At 41.7% G+C, this 21,371-nt stretch overlaps 2 protein-coding genes across 8 annotated transcripts in view; both read left to right on the forward strand.

Annotated features, from left to right (window-relative positions):
* Window positions 1–15,120, forward strand: part of ndrg3a (ndrg family member 3a) — a 34,593-nt gene extending 19,473 nt beyond the window's left edge. For 5 of the 7 annotated variants that reach the window (XM_067588193.1, XM_067588197.1, XM_067588195.1 and 2 more), the window contains 14 exons: window positions 7,838–7,943; window positions 8,104–8,224; window positions 8,508–8,570; window positions 8,664–8,724; window positions 9,693–9,779; window positions 10,733–10,789; window positions 11,105–11,208; window positions 11,346–11,411; window positions 11,504–11,555; window positions 11,682–11,729; window positions 11,863–11,898; window positions 11,997–12,048; window positions 13,349–13,387; window positions 13,954–15,120. In XM_067588193.1, coding sequence (XP_067444294.1) covers window positions 7,838–7,943; window positions 8,104–8,224; window positions 8,508–8,570; window positions 8,664–8,724; window positions 9,693–9,779; window positions 10,733–10,789; window positions 11,105–11,208; window positions 11,346–11,411; window positions 11,504–11,555; window positions 11,682–11,729; window positions 11,863–11,898; window positions 11,997–12,048; window positions 13,349–13,387; window positions 13,954–14,126 — 1,065 coding nt within the window. In that variant the 3' untranslated portion in view covers window positions 14,127–15,120. Of the gene's footprint in view, window positions 1–2,362; window positions 2,757–7,837; window positions 7,944–8,103; window positions 8,225–8,507; window positions 8,571–8,663; window positions 8,725–9,692; window positions 9,780–10,732; window positions 10,790–11,104; window positions 11,209–11,345; window positions 11,412–11,503; window positions 11,556–11,681; window positions 11,730–11,862; window positions 11,899–11,996; window positions 12,049–13,348; window positions 13,388–13,953 lie in introns of those variants that run through there. The other 2 variants (XM_067588200.1, XM_067588199.1) reach the window with 2 other exon arrangements.
* A 1,636-nt stretch (window positions 15,121–16,756) lies between these two features.
* sla2a (Src like adaptor 2a) lies at window positions 16,757–21,043 on the forward strand. Its single transcript, XM_067588201.1, has 8 exons — window positions 16,757–17,024; window positions 17,517–17,621; window positions 17,721–17,820; window positions 17,910–17,996; window positions 18,379–18,482; window positions 19,377–19,529; window positions 19,625–19,757; window positions 20,439–21,043. Exons 2-8 carry the CDS (start codon window positions 17,549–17,551, stop codon window positions 20,560–20,562), a joined length of 774 nt encoding a protein of 257 aa, XP_067444302.1. The 5' UTR covers window positions 16,757–17,024; window positions 17,517–17,548; the 3' UTR covers window positions 20,563–21,043.
* The last annotated feature ends 328 nt before the right edge of the window (window positions 21,044–21,371 follow it).

The following is a 21,371-nucleotide window of genomic DNA, read 5'->3' on the forward strand; positions in this document are numbered from 1 at the left end:
TGGGGTCACAGAGGACAACCTAAGGGTGTGGTGCTGCAGTCTTATGTCCCCTATGATGTCTTGCTTACGTCACTAAGAGGCGAGTAGGGGAGGAAGGTGTGAGTCAGCCTCCTCCACCCATGGGAGCTGCTGTGTTTTAAGTGCATACTTACACACACAGAGATACTTCATGGACATGGAAACGGCTGACTGTACACTGCAAAAATAGAACATCTTAGACTTGATGCAGTTTGCTGTGGAGAGCAAAAGGTTAAGATGTTTTAGTTTGTCACTGAATGGTTTTGAGTTTATATTTGCCACTATGAGTGTATTATTTTTGACAGTATTTTCTATATAGTCTTATCTAATCTAATCTAATCACTTATTAAGGCTCACATTTCATTATGTTGGATGTTATGGCCACTTTCTTCCTTTCCTTGATCCTCTACCTTTGCAACACAAAGACAAGAAGAAGCCGTCTATTTATTTATTCAGATAAACGGCTGCCAAGTCATGCCTTCATCTTTTTAAACCGTCACTGCCTCACTGAGCTCAGCAGAGGGTGCCATAAGCCTGTTCATGTGTGGCTGGAGGGCTCTGCCTTTGCATGATGTCTTTTCAGTCCGCTGTGCTTTTCTTGTTGTTTGCATGTCCTAAAGGTAAGCGTAAGCGTCATAAAAATGTAATGCGTTGCACAGATGTAGCTTAGTCACCACCTTTAGAAGAGGACGATAGGATGAAGAGAGATTTAGCCATGTCGGTGGTGGTTTAATAGAAAATGTTTTCCCAAGCTTATGCATTTTAATATGCAGAAACATGAAATCGCTGAATTATTGAAATCATGCCCTAAATCCTAACAGGGTCTGCGCAGATCTGTACATGGAACTGAGCTATGCAGAGCGTCTCTGTCTGCCTGTGTGACTCCTCAGACTGCAGAGCCCCGCTGAGACACTCGATGACTCAGTGCATGACACAAAAGAGGCACCTGCTCTTTTGAGGAAATGGTGTACATGTGTACGGTCACACACATCATCTCCATTAGCTCATGAGCTGACCGATCACATGTACACCTTAATCTGGCATAAATCACTGAGCACCATGATCTACATACGATGACTTAATGACTGTAGATGGAACAAAAATAGACTGTAATCATGTTGTTTTTTTTAAACCTTATAATTTGGTTAACAAACAACATGTCTATGGAAGTAAAAGTTTAGAGATGCTACTCTCTTGTGACATCATATTATATAAAAAAGCCAAGTGCATATTTTTGATATCCATATTTATTCCCTTTATCCTTTATTCTTACCCTTTTTTTTAAACAAATGCCAGTTATTATTTGTCTTCTCTGTGTAATAAGTGTTTTTTTCCTTCAAATGCACATACAATAACATATGTGTCAGTGGCACCCTCTGTGGGTTAGGACAAGGAAATTTTAGAGGAGAAACACTGGAAGTTTACAACCAAGCATGCTAGTACACTGGCTAGCCAATGGAAAGTCTCATCCCACCCACTCCGTGCTGTCTGCCTGCGTGCCATTGGCTGCATGGAGCAGCCTGTCTCAAACAAAGGCGTAACACCCTGCACTGCCAGCAGCTGTGCAGATGACAGAGGAGAGCAGAAAACCAGAGATCAATAAACTATGTGGATCAAATGACTCAGAGGGAGGTTTAGGAGAAACAGATCCTTTCATGTTGGGTTGTGAATGTTGGATAAAAATAGTTGTGGGTTCATTTTCTGGGAAGCCTAGAAGATGAGGTCTATCTTTTTAAATGTCGACACTGAAATGAATACTGGAGCACTGCAGGAAGATTTACATGATAAAGTAGTGTTAGGAGTAGGAGCCAAACAAAGCTATTTTTGGTATGTATCATACTGCTGCGATTTACGCTATTTCTGCTGAGTGACTCACTCTCGGTATTGAAAGTTATTAACTGGGTCTGATCGAGGCCGTTCATATTTCTTATTCAGACTCTGAGGTCATTCAGATTCTTCTCCCCCTGCAAGGTGAAGCAAAAGTGAACCTGGAGACGGGTGTTGTTAAATCTCAGTGGTGAGCAGCCATTTTGCTGATGCAGAACACAGCCCAGGGTGAGCTGTCAAAGTCAGCCTCCTCTCTTCTCCTCTCTTCTCTCGCTTCACTTTATCAGTATCACTACGTGACGTCAGCAGCCTCCCCATTTTCCCGGACTGCCTCTGCATCCTTTGCACCCCATCACCCCTCTTTCACCCACCCATCCCTCTCTTCCACCCACTCTAGCCCCCCTCCTCTACATTCTCCTCTAGCTCCACCCTCTCCCCCTACCCACCTGACCCTCTGCAATCCAATTAGACGCACCGGTGGCTGTATGTACGGACGCACTGTGACTACCAAGCACAGTCTGCAGTCTCACTCTCCTCCCCCTCGGTCTCTTTCCTGCTCTCTTTCCCACCTCTTGTCTCTGTCTCTCTCTCTCTCTCTCTCGTTCTCTCTGCATCTTATCCACCCCCCTTTTTCTGCTTTCATTCAGATTATTTACCCATCTCCTCCTCACTCCCTCTGCCGTGTCTTTCTCCTCCCTCTCTCTTCCTTGTCGCTGCCGCTCTAGCCGCCTCACCCTACATCCCTCCCTTTTCTACCAACGCTCCCTCCCGCCTCCTCCTCCTCCTTTTGGAGATCTTCAAAGCTGTCCAGCACACACTCGCACATAGCAAAACACACTCCTCTCCTGCGTGGGAAAAACATGTCAGCTATTCTGGACCTGGACCAGATTGCATGCTCTGGGAATGGAGTGGTGAGTGACAAATGCGTCTTGCCTGCCTTGACAGACCTGGCTGGGTCTTGCAGCAGGGGGTTCTGGTTCAGATTAATGGGGGGTTGTTGTGCGGTTTCCCCAAAGACAGGGTGACAGCAGCTGGTTCTGGGAAGGGAAAAGCTGGTGGGGGTCTTCCTGGCTCCTTGTCACCACCTTCGGCAGACGGCTGAGACTTTGGGGTTTTTGTTTCTGGGCAGCTGCTCGTATGGGTTGAACATTTGTTCAGTGTGTGTGTGTATGTGTGTGTGTGTGTGTGTGTACAGGTCACACAGTGCCCATGTGTGCAGTCAGCTCAGCCTAAACAGGCTCAGGGTGCAGTGGTGCATTTTAATGTGATGATATGAAAGATGCATATGTGCAGTGCTCAAGTGTCTCTGAATCTGCAACTGCCACAACCAGAGAGGATGTGTACGTGCCCATCAGTAAGTGGGTGTCCATGAGCAGGGTCATTGGTATGTGTTTGTGTGTTCCAGTGTGCATGCTCGTGCATGCTCTGTATACCCATAACTGCAGGGATGCATGTATGCATGTACAGTTAATGGCTGTGGATGGTGCAAAGTGCCAGCATTGTGCTCTTTTTGTCTTTTGGAGAGGGTGGGGTGGGGGGGCAGTATGACATACTGCTCTCCTTTCTTCACCTCACCCCACCTCCCTCACCCTACTTCGTCCTGGGACCAAAACCCGAGTCCTTACCTCCCTGTTTGCCCCGAGCAACCTCTTGAGGCGCCTTTCCTCAAAGCACAAACCCCCTACTCAGTATTCCTGTCTCACCTACAACCTCCCAAACACCCACACACACTCTTTGTCCAACAACTAGCCACCATGAATGTATCAGAGGGGATGAGAGGGGTGCTGCCATTGCAGTGCTCTCCTGCTTTCCCCCCCTCTAGCTGTCCAGGCTAACAGCCCCACCCCATGTCTGTTTTCTTGTGATGCAGCCGTGTGTACATATATACCCATACGCGGGTGTGGGTGTGTTTGCGTGTTAGTGAAAGGAAATGATGAGAGGCAGAGTTCTCAGATCAATACAGCTTATAAACCATCAGCAAACCAAGAGCTAATGGCTAGATAAAAGGCCCTCTCCTTCACTTTTTTTTCCACAACCCCTTTTCTCCAAGATTCTCTACCCTTGCTTGTTCCAGGACATGGCTTGAAAGACATGATAAATTAAAGCGATGCGCCCCTTCTGTTTTAAGGCACACCCTTCTGTTAGTCATACAGGACTCCCCCTGTCTTCTCTCTCTTTCCTCCTGTCTCTGTCACTGTGTCCCAGCTTGCTTTCACGCTCTATTTCCTCCCATCCACTCCCAAACTCTCTCTATCTCTTGTTCTATCTATCTTATCTTCATCTTCTATTCCCCCCACCCCATGTTCCCATCACCGTTTTCATTTCGTTTCACCGGTGGGGCGTACACGGCTGTTTCTTGCTGGCCCATGTATAGTACCACGCACATGACAGAAGGCAGGCATTTGAACAAGTGTGTTTGCCTCGTTTAATGTAGCAAAGCCTCTCTGTCTACACGGAGCGTCCTTGACTCTGTCCTTGTCTAAAAGCGAAAAATTTCTGCAGCAACACAGCCATGCAGAGTTTCCTCTCTGTCTATAAGAGCAACCTGTTATAGACAGAGCCCCCCCACCAGGCAGGGGTTGCAGAATCATTTCATTATCTATGAAAAGGCCTTGAATGAGCGCAGAGCTTCCTGTCAGTAGAGGAGTTTCTTTAGAGTTTATTCCATCTTAGGAAGCAAGGTTATATTCAGCAGCTGTAGATCGTAGCTCACAGTGTTTAGCAGGCAGTGAGGATTGCTTTGTGTTGTTTTGTTCTGCATAGTTTTCATGTTTTGGTGTGACAGGCTTATCTCTGTACCAACGCCCACACAAATGGAGATACATCTCATTCCGTTGTTGTCAGATGTGTAGCTTCCCGCTCGTGTTGCTGTGTCCATTACAGATTGCAGATGCAAATTACCGCAGCCTTGTCCTTGAGAATTAACCTTCAGCACCTCTGAAGAGATTGTGACACACTTCCATCAGCCAAACACCTACAGCGGGAATCCAGGAAGGAAAATGGCAGCTTGCACAGTCAGAGTCATGCTCCGTCTGTGTCTGTCAGCCATAACCTGTGTCTCTCGTCCGCCCAGGCTCACTCTCTTTATTATTGATGACCAGTGGGCCTTGAGACCAGGCAAGCGCTGTGCCCCGCCCCGCCGTTCACTCTCTGTGCAGCACACACACACACACACACACACACACACACACACACACACACACACGTAGCTACGTCATACACACCCTTGTATGCAGCACCAAATATTGCTGACCTTGGGAAGTGTGTATGTTTGATTGTGTAATGCAAAATGAAGCTGTAAATCTGACGGGTGGTCTGGAAATTTGCTTTGTCACTTGTGTGTGTTGTCTCACCTCACATTATGTCACTTCCTACACATTTCTGAAGCTCATAAACACTAATTAGAGCCTCTGTTTGTCTGTCTGTTGTCATCTTTTAAATTATCTGCCCCATTTAACTTATTATTATTGTTATTCCAGTGTTTTCCAGCCAAATTAATTGTCGGCTGAAATGAACATTAAGCTGTTTAATGTGTTGTTTTGTAGAAGCACTGTGAAACACTAACACGGGGCTTCCTTGTGCTGGATAAAGAAAGATATTCAAAAAAAACGGTAACGGAGAGAATGAGTCCGGTGTGAGCTCTTTGAATTTTAATGGGGCTTTCTGCAACGACATTCTGCAAAGCAAATGACTGGCATTTTTGCAGAGTCATACTTGTGAAAGCGCTGCGAGTTTCAGACCCGTGGATAAAAAGACTATTTTCCCCGCATGAAAAACCTCTTTCCCAGACAGCCCATTCAGTGCTTTGTTTGACCGGGGGCATAGGGGATGTGTGATGGAGACAAGAGGTGCATGCTTTGCATGCTCTAACCAAGATAGGAACCCCAAATGTCGTGCTGGTCACTGGGTGTTTAATTGAGGGAATGTGTGTGTCCTGTATCTGATTCTGTGGATAAAATCATCCCTTCAGTGTTCAAGCGTTGTTAAAGGCTTTATTTAGACTGAATTATTTTCACTCTACCTGTTTTACATATTCCTACTTTATTAATACAGTATTGCTTAAATTGCTAATTTTAGCTGAAATAGTTACAAGTCTGTTGTGGGAATCACGTGTATAACGTCTTGTGTGGTGTATGGCTGAGATAATGTTCATGTAAAAAGAAAAGGCCCACGCACTGTTATTAGTATTCCACAGCTTAAAGCAGAAGGCTGGAGTTTAATTATCAACAAATCCCCTGAGAAAAACAAAAACCAACTATGAATTCATCCTACTAAGTATTGTCTGCATAGGCAAAGCCTGATACAGCTTAAGCCTCCATGCCATAGAATTCATTGTTGCTCAAGGACTTTGAAAACACAAAAGAACCATATTGTTGCATTTGATGACATATTCTAGTGATGTTGATCGGTACTCACCCTGCGTCTCTGATGCATTACTCACTATCCACTACGTCCAGTAATGCTACATTGTGAACAACAAATCCGTGTTGAAATCATAGAAATAAACAAAGGAAACAATGTCATAAAACAATTTTCTTATCGTTTGCGCATATATCTCTCCAGCACCAAACGGGAAGCAGCAAACCGGGTAGTTACTAAGGTAACAGCTGAAAAAAAACTCTGTCACACACACGATAGATTGTGAATTAACAGTGTTATGAGTCTGTGTTTAAGTCAGCATGTATCTGATCCACCAGCCAGCACGTATTTTAGTGAGAAATCTTCATTTTTTAAATGGTTCGCCTCTCATTCCCACAGTCTTTGCCACTAAAATAGCACAGCTAAACAACGGAGGCTGGTAGAAAAAATCCAAAATGTAAAGTTTGTATGGAAATAAAGTCTATCCTTATAGATTATATTGATGCCGAATTGACAAGAAGACTGTTGACATGACACCTTTTATCTTGTGTTTCTACAGTTATGTAGGAATTGTTAATATGTCATATTTCTTAAAGGGAATTAGATGTAATATTTCCCCGGAGAGTGCAGGGAGCTTCAGTTTAATTCAAACTGCTATTTTTTAACATTTTGTCACCACTACAGAAACAGCAGGTAACTGCTAGAGTATAATAAGGTTGTCTGACATTGACTGCTATTAGTTATTGGTTTGATTAATGGTTTACAGTCTAATAATGTGTGTTGTATTGATTACAGACAGTGGTTGAACAGGCCAATTATCATCTAACTGTACTCAGTTTCTAACAGCCATATGCAGTAAATGGTTGCACTCGTGTGTGTGTGTGTGTGTGTGTGTGTGTGTGTGTGTGTGCTTGATGGTGTTATTAATGACTCCTGATGAAACTTGAAAGCTCAGCATTCTCATTGTCCTTTAGCTTCCCTTTTTATAAGTCATATTAACATTTATTCACCCAGAAAAAGCGAATATTTCTCTGTATAATATCACCTCCTCGTTCTGTCAGCTGCTGTCTCTCTGCTATTTGGTATTTTATTTGTTTCATTTTCAGATACATTGTTAACATACATGAATATAACCATAATTATAACCATATAACATCAAACACGACAGTACAATTTATCAAATAACACAAATTGTATTGGGGACCCACTCAAATGACCCCCTGTGGGCCCCGGGGCCTCACTACATCGAAATCAACATCACTGATCTTAGTTTATTACAACAAACACAGCCAGTGTAATTTATTCTGAAGCCGCTTTACAACTTTCATTCAATGTCTAGAGTGTAGCTCCATGTCAGGCAGACATCACTGAGCACTGTTTGGAACACAGCTGAAAGAAATGAACTGCTATTTTTATAATGAATGCTATTTTTTAAATTTGTTTTTGGAGCTCTCTGGGGCAACAGCTATATCAGGCTTTAACCATACGAACAGTTTCATTTCTGTTTAGTTTTTTTTTTAATGGGATTTGTTGAGAAGAAGATAAAATAACACAAGAATTAATACTTTTTCTCTTTCCATTCATTGATCGATCAGCTCTGATCTGTTTGCTCCTCTCTTCCCCGTGGCTGCAGGAGCATGACATTGAGACTCCCCATGGCGTTCTCCATGTGACCATGAGAGGCGTTCCCAAGGGCAACAGACCCGTCATCCTCACTTATCACGACATCGGCCTCAACCGTGAGTCAGCCAAAAATAAAGTCATCAATACATAATGTGACGGGTGTAATGAAAATGCTTTATTTTTAGTCTCAGCACCTTGGAGTCACCCTGAGGTCCTGATAGTTGAAACTTTTGAACTCTCGCATAATGAGTGTGTCGTCTGTTTGCATCTCTCCAGACAAGTCGTGCTTCAACACCCTGTTCAACTATGAGGACATGCAGGAGATCACGCAGCACTTTGCAGTGGTTCACGTGGACGCGCCCGGCCAGCAGGAGGGTGCACCTCCCTTCCCCAGCGGGTGGGTGCCAGCCTGGCTCTACATGGGCTGATAAATGGGATCACAATCATTTCAGTGCAGTTGGAGGAGCTACAATCAATTTAGTTAGAATGTAAAATGAGCTAGTAGTTCATTTGCTAATGGAAAAGTATTCATTATCCAATCTATTCAAAATCCTGACGCTGGACTTTTTAAGTATTTAAATTTATGATCAACTCAATTTCTCCGATTAATTCAAACATAAAGAATTAACCCGAGCAGGTTGACGTACTGGCACAGACTCACATGTTTCATCTGTCTCCAGCTACCGCTACCCGACCATGGACGAGTTGGCTGAAATGCTGCCCTCTGTGATGACTCAGCTCAAGTGAGTGCCCCCCCCCTGATAGCTGATCAGTGATGATGTGCATAAATTGACTATTCATCTCCAGGCCCACAGTAACCGGTGGTCTCTTTGCAGGGTCAACAGCGTGATCGGCATCGGTGTGGGAGCAGGAGCGTACATCCTTACCCGCTTTGCAGTGAGTCCACACAGGGACCAGATCATCTACGCTGTCATACCTCTTCACTTTTCTATTCTTATTCCCCCTCTCGGTCTTTTTTGTCCACCTCCCTGTCTCGCCTATAATAATTTAAGGTTTTCAGGCCTCACAGCTTGTTACACTGAACATTAAAGCCTCCCATCAAGCCCACACAGGGCATCAGGGTTCTCTACAGTCTGCTGCATATGCTGCCATTCCCCAGCTGATGAATCACCTTGGTGATTCTCTCTTTTCAGTGGCTTACGTCTTGTTTCCACACTCAAAGCAGTGCAGCTAAAATAAGCACAATCTGTGTACAGTGGAGCAGAAAGAGCTAGAAGTGACAGAGAAGAGCGAGAAAGATGAATAATGAAAGAGAGGATGGTGGTCAGGGTTACGAAAGGAAGGTGTGGGGATTAGGAATTGTAGCACTGGGCTCTCTGCGGAGCGTCTGTTCCTCTTTAGAATTAATGAGCAAAAATTGATTCTGAAATGCGTTTTGCTTTAACTGGCTTGGAACAAAATGTGTTTACCCTTGATAGATTTATAGCAGCTGTTGCTGCATTGCATTTGCATTTTGTAGGAAGCAGCTTCTGCAGTACTGTATGGATCTTAGATTTCCCCAGACATCCTCTTTCTATCCTCAGGCAGTTCCAAAGCCGCACCCTTTAATTTACAAGCCCATCTTCATTGTTTCATGTCTTGATTTAAGGGAACAGATGTGCTCTGGTCTCCATCATGTTGGAAAACATTGCAGTCAAAAATTTTCACTGCCAAGATGTAGATACACATAGTCATAGTTCACTGGATTAATGAATGTTGAGAATAAACCACACTGCATGCTTACAAAAGAGTGAAGACTAGCTCATCATACGAAAACTGTAAGCACACCACAACCCACAAAATACTAGACAACACCCTTATTTGTCAAAAAGGCACTGATATGAATCCTTCCCTTCCCTTCCCAGCTGAACAACCCCACCCTGGTGGAGGGGCTGGTTCTCATCAATATCGACCCATGTGCCGAAGGCTGGATCGACTGGGCAGCTTCAAAGGTCAGTATAACTACTGTGCTATAAGCCTAGAAAGACCTCAGCACGCTGCAGCGCCGAGCTAAAGCTTTAATAATTCACCAACCATTTCAGTTCACTTTCCAGTGTTTTGTTAGATTGTTATTAATGAATGCATTTCAGTCAGCCAGCTTCCTTTATGCTCTCTACCCTTACAATACTATTTTAAGATCACTTTTATATGTTATTTTATGCCTACTATATGCCTTCTATGCTATTTATAGATTATTCATATATTGTTACATATTCTATTTTGTTTGTTCAAGAAGTAAATTAAACAAGTCCACTAGTTTTAGAAGCATGGACGCTGACACAATGTCACCTTTTTTATTCTGGATTTACTTGATATATTTTTACTTCAAAAAAGACAAACAGGATTCATTTTCTGGCAAGAAGTTCTTTGAAGATTTGGATGTAATAGCATTAAAATCACAGGCAGGGCCTCTAATCCTGTGTTAATTTGATTATACCTGCTGTTTCTTGGTGAGGTGCACTCCAAAGTTAATCAAAAATAAAAAAATAAGATTTTACAAACATGTCAAAAGAGCAGTAAAGCCTCTAGTGCTCACTCATTTGGATTTGTTTCATTTTCAGTGTTCAAGTACAGAACATGATGGCTCACAATGTTTTTAAGATTATTTTTTCAGGCTCTCGCCTTTATTTGACAAACAATGTAGAGACAGGAAATGGAGCGAGAGAGAGAGGGGTATGATGAGCAACACAGGTCCCTCGGCCGAGAGTCGAATGCATGGACGTTGCGGTTATGTGGCCACCGAGTGTGTTCAAGATGCACACAGTCATAGAGTCGGGGGCGGGGGAGGGCTTCATATGACCTTTTATCTATATACACTGCATCACTTGTTGACAAGCTACATTTTATTTTCTCTTACTATTATTTGACCATTAAAAATAGTCTTGTCTTGTCCTCCTGCCCACAGCTGTCTGGATGGACCAGTAACTTGGTGGATATCGTCATGTCTCACCACTTCAGCACTGTGAGTCTACAGTGCTCAGCCTGTGAAAGAGGGATTGTTAACCTTTTTCATTGACAGTGTGAAACAGTATCTGAACCTCAGGAGGATTTTCTTGATTTCCCAGGATACATTTACCTCATCTCACTCACTATAACAGATAATTACTAATTATTCTATTTCTGTCCTCTCAGATACATAGTCTGCTAGACTGTGACATGTAGATTACAGACTGAGTTTTTAATAACTGATAGTGCTGAAGCTAAGCACAAATACAGATCCCAGCTTTCAAGTAGAAGAAAGATTCTCCTATTTGAATCAGATTTTCTGTTCCCCCAGGATGAGCTGACAGAGAACCAGGAGCTGATCCAGACCTACCGTCTCCACATCGCCCAAGACATCAACCAGGACAACTTGGCCCTCTTCTGTGGCTCCTATCAATAGTATGATGCAATATCTATTATTTATGAGCCACTGCCAAGTCATCTTTTATCCATATCAGCTTACGTAGCAGATATCCACTCAGCTGTGTATGTGGTCCAGCTCCACTAACACATCATAATTTTTCTCCCTTCACCAGCCGTCAGGAACTGGACATCGAGCGGCCAATCGTAGGCCTGAATGAGGACACCGTCAACACACTAACGTAGGTGTTGAGATTACACAAATAAACATTTGTCTCTGAGTGCACGATGTGATTTGAGAATATTTACACCTCATTCTTTTTTCCCCATCCAGATGCCCTGCGTTGCTGGTGGTTGGTGACACATCACCTGCTGTGGAGGCTGTGGTGAGTTATACACCACTCTGTAACTCTCAGTAATCTAAGAAGCTTTGTGAAGGATTTGCAAAAGAGCAGCGTTTGCTGTTATTTCTATTTTTTGCATTCAGTTGTAACCTCTCTTTGGTGTTTCAGGTGGAATGCAATTCCAGGTTAAATCCAACCAAGACCACACTGCTAAAGGTGAAGATTTTGTGACACATTTTATATCATGCATGTCACACATGATCTCTTTTTTTACTGTAAAAACATTTAGTAATAGAATAAGAAGCTGTAAAATATATACTTGAACTGATCATATTTTCTGCCCTCTCAGATGGCTGATTGTGGAGGCTTGCCCCAGGTTGTGCAGGTGGGTTTTTGTTTCTTCAGACACATTCATGTCATTTAGCAGTATACTTTTCTAAATGATCTTCTAACTCTTAACTTTTATGCTTTATCTGTTGACAGCCGGGGAAACTTGCTGAGGCCTTCAAGTACTTTGTTCAGGGCATGGGCTACAGTAAGTAAACATGTCTTTCAATGTATGTGGTCAGTACATGAAAACATCAAAATACATAATGGAAGTAGTTCAAACTAGTCTATACTGAATGTCCAAGAACTGTTTACAGACTAACACCCTTGGGCTGACGTGTTTGTGGTCAAGGTTTGTCTGTGTTTTGAATTTCCTGTTGACGTGAGCGCAATGACAACTGTTGCTTAAATGAGAATTGTTTTCACTGCAGTCTCCTTTTGAGCTGTAGCTGAACACCCCTGCTGATGGTGTTTGGACTGTGTCCAGCTGTGCATGAAAAGACACCGTTTTTTTGTCAGCCTGGTCACGGAGACGCAGCCTGTGCAGCTCAGTGGGCGCTAACGGCATTTCTTCTCTGCTCTTTGCAGTGTGTGGTACCCACAACCCTCAGTAGGTGAGGTGTGAAGTGCTTCTAGCATGATTGAAATGACACTGGCACTCGAGATGTGCTGAACAGCAATTCACTTCCTGTTCAGAGTGGGCGTTAAAAAGAATTACCTCTCTTTTTTTTTTTTTTTTTTTCTTTTTTCTTTTGCCTGGTGTGCTTTTCTTTTCTATCCAGAACTGTTTAATGATGCCGTCTCCCAGAGAGACTCAATGCATACTTAAACAGGCCTCCAGGTTTTTACAGTCATTCATCAGCAAAGAAAAAAAAAAAAACAACAAACACATTTGTGTCAGACCGTACTGACTTGTGCACCAACCAGACACTGATCCATGGATGGATGAATTCATGAACGTAGGTTTGCTTGCTCTGGCCATACAGATGACGCCTGTCAGTGTGTGTATTTCTGTGATGCTAATTCTCTTTTTTGCTCTCTCCTGTTCCAAAAACCCTTTGACCGTGGGAGGCACCCTCGGGTGTAGCTATTATGTCAGTGTCTCAGTGTTGCTTAAAGGCCATCGAGTCCCCCTGTTGAGTAAATGCCACTGCAGGATTAGAACAGATTAAAAAGAGTGTTTTCATGCAGGGAAAGTGTGGAAAATAAATCTTAACACCTCAGCATGTTTCTGAAAGCTGCTTTTCCCTCATTAACACGTTGCCACAGTGTGAAATGCAAAAGGGAAACAGCTCAAGAGTACAGGAAAAAATATTCTAGTTTGCACACATACCATGATTTTTTTTTTACCTGTTATTGCTAGCAAACAGCTATTTGTCCTCAACAATTGAAGCTGCAACAGAGACTCTGTTTGAATGAGAACTACACTGAGGTGGGATAAAGCAACAGAAGAGCTACCTTTTCAACATTTCTCCCTCTTTCTTTCCTTCTTTAATCATTACTTACAGTTCCCTACGTTCTTCTCAGTCATCTGAGCAACGAATCAGGTACAGGGTTCTTGAGCAGCTGCCACTTAGAAGGCTTTGAACCCAAACGGCCTCAAAACTTCCTTACAGTAGATGAATGTCAATGTATGCATACATTCTGTAGAGGGCACTGTTTGATATTTACAACAGCAGCTCAGGGTGATGGATACAGACAGTATTAAACACAGTGAAATATATTATTTCCACACATGCATACTTTGACACATTCATCTCCCTGTAGGAGTTTAGTTTGTCCCCTTTAGCATGGATTCTATCCTCAGTGACCTATTTTGTTGCATGACCCACTGGTGTTGCTTCCTGTCAGTTGAGTTGGCTTGCAAATGCTTTATTCTGCTGTTGTATTGCTTTGATTTTTTGATTTTTTTTCCCCCAACAGTGGACACGTGCATAATTTTCTGTTAAACATCTCTTTTATTTGATTAGTCTCCATATTTGAGAGTTGTTTGCATGGGTAAGCACTTTTTTTTTATTGTCGTGGTATCCGGCTATGTAAGTGCACTGAGTCTCTGTGCTGTGTGAGCGGAATATTAATATGCATCACAATCACATTTCCATTTTCTTTTCAGTGCCGTCAGCAGGAATGACTCGTCTGGCTCGCTCTCGCACCACCTCCTCTTCCAGCATCACCTCCATGGACAGCAGTCGCAGCCGCACCAACCTCAACAGCCTGCTGGAGGGCAGCGCCACCGGGGCCCTGGACAGCCAGGCCAGACCCCAGACCATGGAGGTTTCCTGCTAAACCCACCTCCCCACCTCCCCTGCCCCACCCCCACCCCCCTGCACCCCTGCACCCTCCCCATAGTAACTTATGTGCCCTCTCCCTTCTCTCTTTCTCTCTCTTCCTGCTCCTAAGCAACTCAAAGCCAGGAGGGATCTGTAATGAACTATGTGATTAGAAAAGAGGATGTAATAAATATATTAACAGATGCATATTGTTAAATATTATATTGAATACACTGTCAAAGTCACATTCCTATCAGAAACCATAACTACATTCAGATGTGTTGTATATTCAGATGCTCAAATCGTGATCAACTCAACTGTCCAACCTCACCTCCTTTGTATTTATTTTTTTTTCACCACGTCTTTGTTTTAAATGTCTTCACACACAGTGGAAATCCTCCATGTGCTCTAAATAACTTGTAGATTTTCTTTTCTTTTTTTATCATTGCACGGTACAACACCTTCGCTATTTTAACTCTACTCTTCTGTTGTGAACTCTAAACATGGGCTACATTGATTGTGAGTCACTGTATCTTTGTGTGTTTTTACACCCGCTGCAATGCATTATAGAGGGATCACTATTGTAACTGCAGAAACAGGATTACAGCCTGTATTTAAAACGATGACGCCAGGTAAAACTGTGCAGTCGATACATGCAAGAACCATCACATACTGTAATCAAAACTCTGGAGAGAGCTGCTTTTAAACATTATAAAACGACATTCAATGTTAAAGGAAACCTGTACCAGTTTGTCGACTTCACATTATTCTCATTTCTTTTGGATTCTTTTTGTAATTGAGCTCATCGCCTCCTTTTTCTTTCTGCTTTGTGTTGATGTTTTTTGTTCAGTTGAATAGATTTTAGTGATGTTTTAGCAACCTTTAACATGTGGGTTCTGGTGTGACAAGTATGAATCCCTTCACTTACCGGCCCAGTGGTGCTTCTCACTGTCTGCTGATTCATTTTTCAACTCATTTATATTACTACTGAATAAAGCTACATGAGAACACCTGTGTTTTTCATTTATCAGCACATTACTAATAATTCTGACTACCAGGTGCATATAAATAGCAAGTTCAGGGAGATTATCTGAATGAAAGAGAGAGAAATTAAACAAGAGTCAGCTCAGCAACTGCTTATGCTTTTCCGTCTTCTGTTAGTGGAAAAGTGAGGTGACTGTGGCGAGTTAGTTTCCAACCGCAGGTCTTCGTATTTCCTTGCTGTGTGAAAACTTTTGTCACAGATGAGTCGGTCTATATTTAGCACGCTTGAAAGAAAACAATGGTCAGCTGCTCTGCAAATTGAGATGAGGAGATTGACTTAGAAATGAGAAGAAACACAGAAGGTCATGGCAAGATAAATTTTAATCTGATGTTCATATCAGCCACTGTGGCTTTTTTTTTTTTTTTTTTTTATCATTCTGGTTTCTCCATTGTGCAGCACATCTGCAATTTTCCTCAACTGAAGTGAAATAGAAATGAACTTCTCATCAAGTGGACACAATATTAAATGCCATTGATTTAACTGGTGATTACTGAGGTCAGTGTTTGTGCAGCTGTATTGGATTGTAATATCTTCTAAGGTTTTGCTTCCACCCCCGGTGCACAAAAATCAAAATGATATAACACAAATCTTCTGTATTTCATTGCAATCCAGACAGAAACATTAAAAAATACTTAGTGTGGAGTTAGAAAACACATTTATAAATAGAGATGTTGCAATATTTAATGAGATAACTGTGAAAACAAGTCAATAAAGATCTGCCATGATGATAAGATAAAATGTTTCATTCCATCTGCGTTATCAGGCAGTTCTCAGTGGTTTCAGCATTAATCTACTCCACACTGATAAAGATTCTTAGTACATCTGTTTAAAGACTAGAACAAGAGGAGATTTTCTCAGCCTTGTTAAATTCTTAATAGCATCAGTAATTCAAATTCTTGCAGCCATCCCCGACGTCAATGAATATGCACCGCTTAAAGCTGTACTATCCCTGAATAAATGACTGATTTTAAAAGTCAATTGTTAATGTTCTTTGCTCTTTTAACACCCAAATGATTCACACGAATACTGGTTATATTGTTCATAATGACCTTATTTCCAGTCATATTGTTCCACTGTTGACTCTGCAGTGTCAGCATGATGGATGAACCTGCGTCTGATAAATCAAGACAGGAGTAGGCTGGCAGGGGGAAGCTTTGTCATGCTCCAGCTGAGGTTTAACTGTTATCTGATGTGAACTTCAATGGCAACATTTTAAGATGACTGACAAAAGCTGAATGTAATGAGAACACTTGGCAAAGCACTTGGTCAGCGTTTCCCTCGAATCAGTCATCAGAATCAGCTGCAAAAACATAGTCAGATCAGATGTAGTCTTGTAGAATTTACACAAACTATCATTGTGAAATTGTGTCACCACTCCTACCCACTACGTCAAACCACATGATGCACATACAAGTAGATGTAAAACCTGCTTACGTAGACCTACAATACATTCCATAAACAAGTGATGCACTATTAAGCTCCACTTGAAAAAAAAACAACTTTGCATCAGAGCGATCAACACAAGCTGTTCTGAGTCAGGATGTCATGATCTCAGGCGTCACAGGAAGCTGCTGCCGGGTGACATACATAAAGGCCATGCAGGAAGCCACGTCTCTTAAGCCAGCAAACCCCCAATAAACAGCTGCAAAAACATAGCAGTCTTCATGGGAAGAGAGCAGAGGAGTCATTCAGATTGATCAGCAGGACTGAGTAGAAACCTGAGCTTTCACATATATTTCAAGCATCCGTGTGTGTGTTCTGAAGGCAGACGGGCATCTTTGGACAAGAAGACTTGGAATATATCTGTTGCTCTGGGAAGGATCGGACTAACCTCTGGGACGAACATTTTAAATACAAGAATTGAAAGAGGTGAGTATTTTTTCTTACTCTGATGAGAATCTTTTTGCTTTTCTTTTTTTTTTTCTAGTTCACTGATCTGACTTGTACCTCCAGAATATTAATAAACTCATTGCCTGAATCACTTGTATTATATAAAATATCTATTATTTTCACTTAGCAATGACCATGCCTTATGGATTAAATGTTTTTTTTTATTTAAGACAATTTCTGGCCTTACTGCTGCTAGTATGAAGAAATAGTCTGTATCATATAGTAAGAATAAAATCTCATTTCTCATGGGAAAATAAATCTTATTCCTCGCATACATGCAGCATGGAAATTTAACACAGGATATCAATACCTCTTGTTGTGGTTTGGCGCCTTCCTGTATCATCTAGGTTTTGTTGCAATACCTGTAAGCAGTCATAGTCTGTTAACCAGGGAGATAATTAAATTATAAACATGAGTTATTGAGCGTCTTTGAAGATTTTCTAATTATGCTCCCCATCTCTCTGCCACAAGAGCAACTTCAAATCAGCAAGAAGCCAAAGAAAATGGGTACCTGCCCCATCAGATGTAGATCCAACCTGACAAGCTTAGAAAATCCACCTGAACCTGTATCACCAGGTAAGTTTATCTCCAAGATATCTACACACAAAATAAAAAATAGGGAAAATGTAAATAACTGAACTTAATTTTTTAACATCTCCTCCTTCCTCTCTGCAGCCTCGCAGGAGAGCATGATTGTGTCCCTCTGCAACTACCCGTCCTTCGGTCACACAGAACTGACCATGTGCATTGGGGAAAGACTCGTCATCATATCAGAGTATGTGATATAGCTCTTTATGTTTCACCTTCACCCTTGTTTCATCTTGACAGAAACAATCAGTCATGACTGTTTATTCTCTCTAACAGTGATGGTGACTTTATGATGGTGAGATCCACTACCACAAATCTTGAGAGCTACATTCCCACCAACTACACTGCCAAGGTTACATATAAGTAAGTAACTATCATGAAGATGTGTTAAGATGCAAGTCTTATTGCTGCGTGTGTGTGTGTGTGTGTGCGTGTGTGAAAGCAGAAGAGACGAAAGTGAAATGAAAGGCGGGGAGTTTCCTGGAGGGTGTAGGTGAACTTTACCTCAGTGGCAACAGATGTTTGGAACAAGACTTTCGTTGTCTCTAGTGTCATGACATAGGCATCTACCTCCTATAGTTTCAGTCCTCCTCCAGTGGGGAATGTGCTCTGATATTGTTCCAGGGGATTTTTCTAACCTCAAAACAACAGTTGTTTTTTTTTTTTTAAATCTGCATGACAATACTGTCTGTCTGTCTGTCTGTCGCACTTGTCTAAAAGTCTTCTTTGTCTTCTCTCTGTTCAGTTGGCTGTTCGCCGGCATCAGCAGGTACAAAGCAGTGGAGCTGCTCATGCAGCCCAATAACATAAGTGGAGCCTTCATGATCCGAGAGTCAGAGACAAACAGAGGTTAGAGAGTTGTTTCCTTTTTCTTTATTCTTTGTGAATTGCATCATAAACATGTTCAATCCAAGCCAAACCAGTGGCGGGAAATACTCAAGGATTATAATTTGAAGTACTTATACTTTACTTGAGTAATTCCATTCTACGCTACTTTATACTCCACAACATATCAGAGGGAAATATTGTACTTTTCACTCCACTTCATTTGCTACACTACAGCTATAGTTAGTTACTTTGCAGATTAAGACTATTACAAATGTGATATATTTATTTAAAAAAATCTCTTTGGCTTGAGACACAAAAGCAGTGTCTAGTCGGGGCCTCTTGTCACATTTCAGATTGTTAGCAGTTTCACCAAAGACCCTTTAGACCTCCCACATAGTTTCATTTCAAAATAGTTTGAGTCCCAAAGAGACTAAATTAACTATTATTTTCCAGAATACAAAAATTAGAGAAAAGTCCCTAAACTAAATATATATAAAGGAGTTAAAACTAGTTCAGCTTTGACCAGCTACAACATTAAAATGCCAGAGTCTAATAATGTAACATATATATCAGACACTTTCTGCACAACCAGTACTTTTACTTTTGATGCAGGACTGGAGTACAGAGTGTTTTTACATTGTTACACAAAATGATCTGAATGCTTCAATCACTGAGCCCAACATTGTAGCTTTAGTACACAAAATGAAACTTAAAATATGAAGCGTGGTGTTTCGACTGCAGGTTCAACTATTTAAAGAATTTTCTTGTAGTAGTTACACTGTATTATAATAAGGCTTATGATTGGAATGGCTTAATTTAAGTAATATTGATAATTACTCCGCTAAATGACCTGCAGTTCATAATTACGAGCCGTGTAATTTAACTGCTACATCTGTGTGCTATTTCTGTCTTTAGATGGCTACACGCTGTCTGTCCTGAGGAGAACCAACCCTTCGTACCTGGACAGTGTGAAGCACTACCGCATCTCTCACCTCCAAAACGGCTGGGTCTACATATCTCCAGGACTCACCTTCCCCTCCCTGCGTCACCTGGTGGAACACTATACAGGTTTGTACTGAGGATCTAATGCAATGGTTACTTGCCTAAACACACAAAAGACAAAGCAATGAAATTAATTCAAGTCTTTTTTTTTTTTTTTACAGAGTCTGCAAATGGATTGTGCTGTCGGCTGACAGAGCCTTGCTTCATCCAGGGTTCAGACAACTCCAGACAGACAGCCAGGCCTATACCAACAACCACCCGGAGGCCTACCATCAACTGGAAGGACATAAGCAGGTGTGAACTCTTTCTTTCTTTGCTTCTACTGATGACTGCCACAAGGTGTCACTCTGTTACTTATTGTACTGTACTATGTGAACCCCTGGTGGTGTCCTGGATGTAAAACAATTGATATATTTTAGTGAAGCTTATTATTTTCAGTTTTTGTCGACACTGTTAGAAAGATGTTTATTCAACTGTATAGTGATTTTGTTGCAGAATTAGGTCAATTTAGTGAGTTTGTCTAAATATCTAAATTGATTTATGGCTCAAAGATTAAAGAAACTGACTTTTGAATGGCAGGATAAATATGTCCAGAACAGAGAACGAGTTGTTCTCACCTTTCTCTCATTATCCACTGTTGAGATGCCCTTGAGCAAAGGGCTTCATCCCCAACTTATCCAGTCAATGGTCATCAGATACAACTGTGGTTGTGCTAGTTATCTAACAGGTATAACTTTGTGGGTTAGAGCAGGGTGTTTCTGGAAAAGCACATCAGTGTTCAGTGTAGCCTACGATAAATCAATACAGTGCATTTTCTGTCTTGTTAATGTCCAATGAGAACCTGAAGATATAAATACAAGCATTTAATCTCTTTCCATGTTTACACATTAGTAAAAAAAAAAAAAAAAGTTTTTGTAAAATACACTGTGTCATATCCTTATAACCAAATTCAAAATCCTTCTCCATCTCCTCCAGGTCTGTGATCTTCAGGAGGAAGAGAACAGAGTCGGACCACTCTCTGGTGAGCGAAGGGCTGAGGGAGGCCATCAGCTCCTATCTCCAAATGACAGAAGATAATGATCATAGCTGGGACACTTGAGGAAAGATGATTCAGTTCAGTGTGGGGAGAAAGAAGCTGACAGAGTGCAGCGAGATGCTGCCCTGTCTCACCTGCTGTCTGGACAATCCAGTGGAAGAGGTCGTCTGCATGCCCCAATGTGGTCTTCGAGGAACGCCCTGGGATAGCAGGAGGGCTGAGGCACTACAATGTGTAAAGTTGTGACATACTGTAGGATATGTCAGTATGTGGACTGCTTTTTTGTGTCCAAACAGGCACACAGTGGAGATGTGAGCAGAAAATTGAGAGCCAGTGAACCATTTTCTGTTTGGTCTTGTTTGGTATCAAACATTTAATTATTGTGAATGTTTCTTAAATTATAACCTAATTATATGTACATGCTGTTTGAATGTAATAGTCTAAGTGAACTATATTGCAGTGTGCAGTTATGTAATTGGAATCCAATAAAATATGTTTGTTGTTTAATAAATGAGCAACACACAAATAAGCACGTTAACACAAACCGTGTCTGGCCTGTGCTTTCTTATATATATGTGTGTGTGTGTGTGTGTGCGTGTGTGTGTGTATGTGTGTGTTATTGTCAGAAACATATAAAATGTGTACATCATTGGGGGCCCTTGGTTCTTACAAAAAGATGCCTCTCTTCTTCTTTGTGTTTATTGGTGGATCGCAGACCAACTTTAAAGGTGCATACCGCCATCTACTGTATCGGAGTGTGTAGATTCATGGCATTAGATCACCTGAATACTGATTGGTCTATAGAAAATCTAAATAAATAAACAAATCACACCCCTATTTCCTAATCCTACGTGTATTATATGACCTATCAA

The sequence above is a fragment of the Thunnus thynnus genome, chromosome 4 (assembly GCF_963924715.1).
Source record: "Thunnus thynnus chromosome 4, fThuThy2.1, whole genome shotgun sequence".
In the NCBI taxonomy this organism is placed as follows: Eukaryota; Metazoa; Chordata; class Actinopteri; order Scombriformes; family Scombridae; genus Thunnus; species Thunnus thynnus.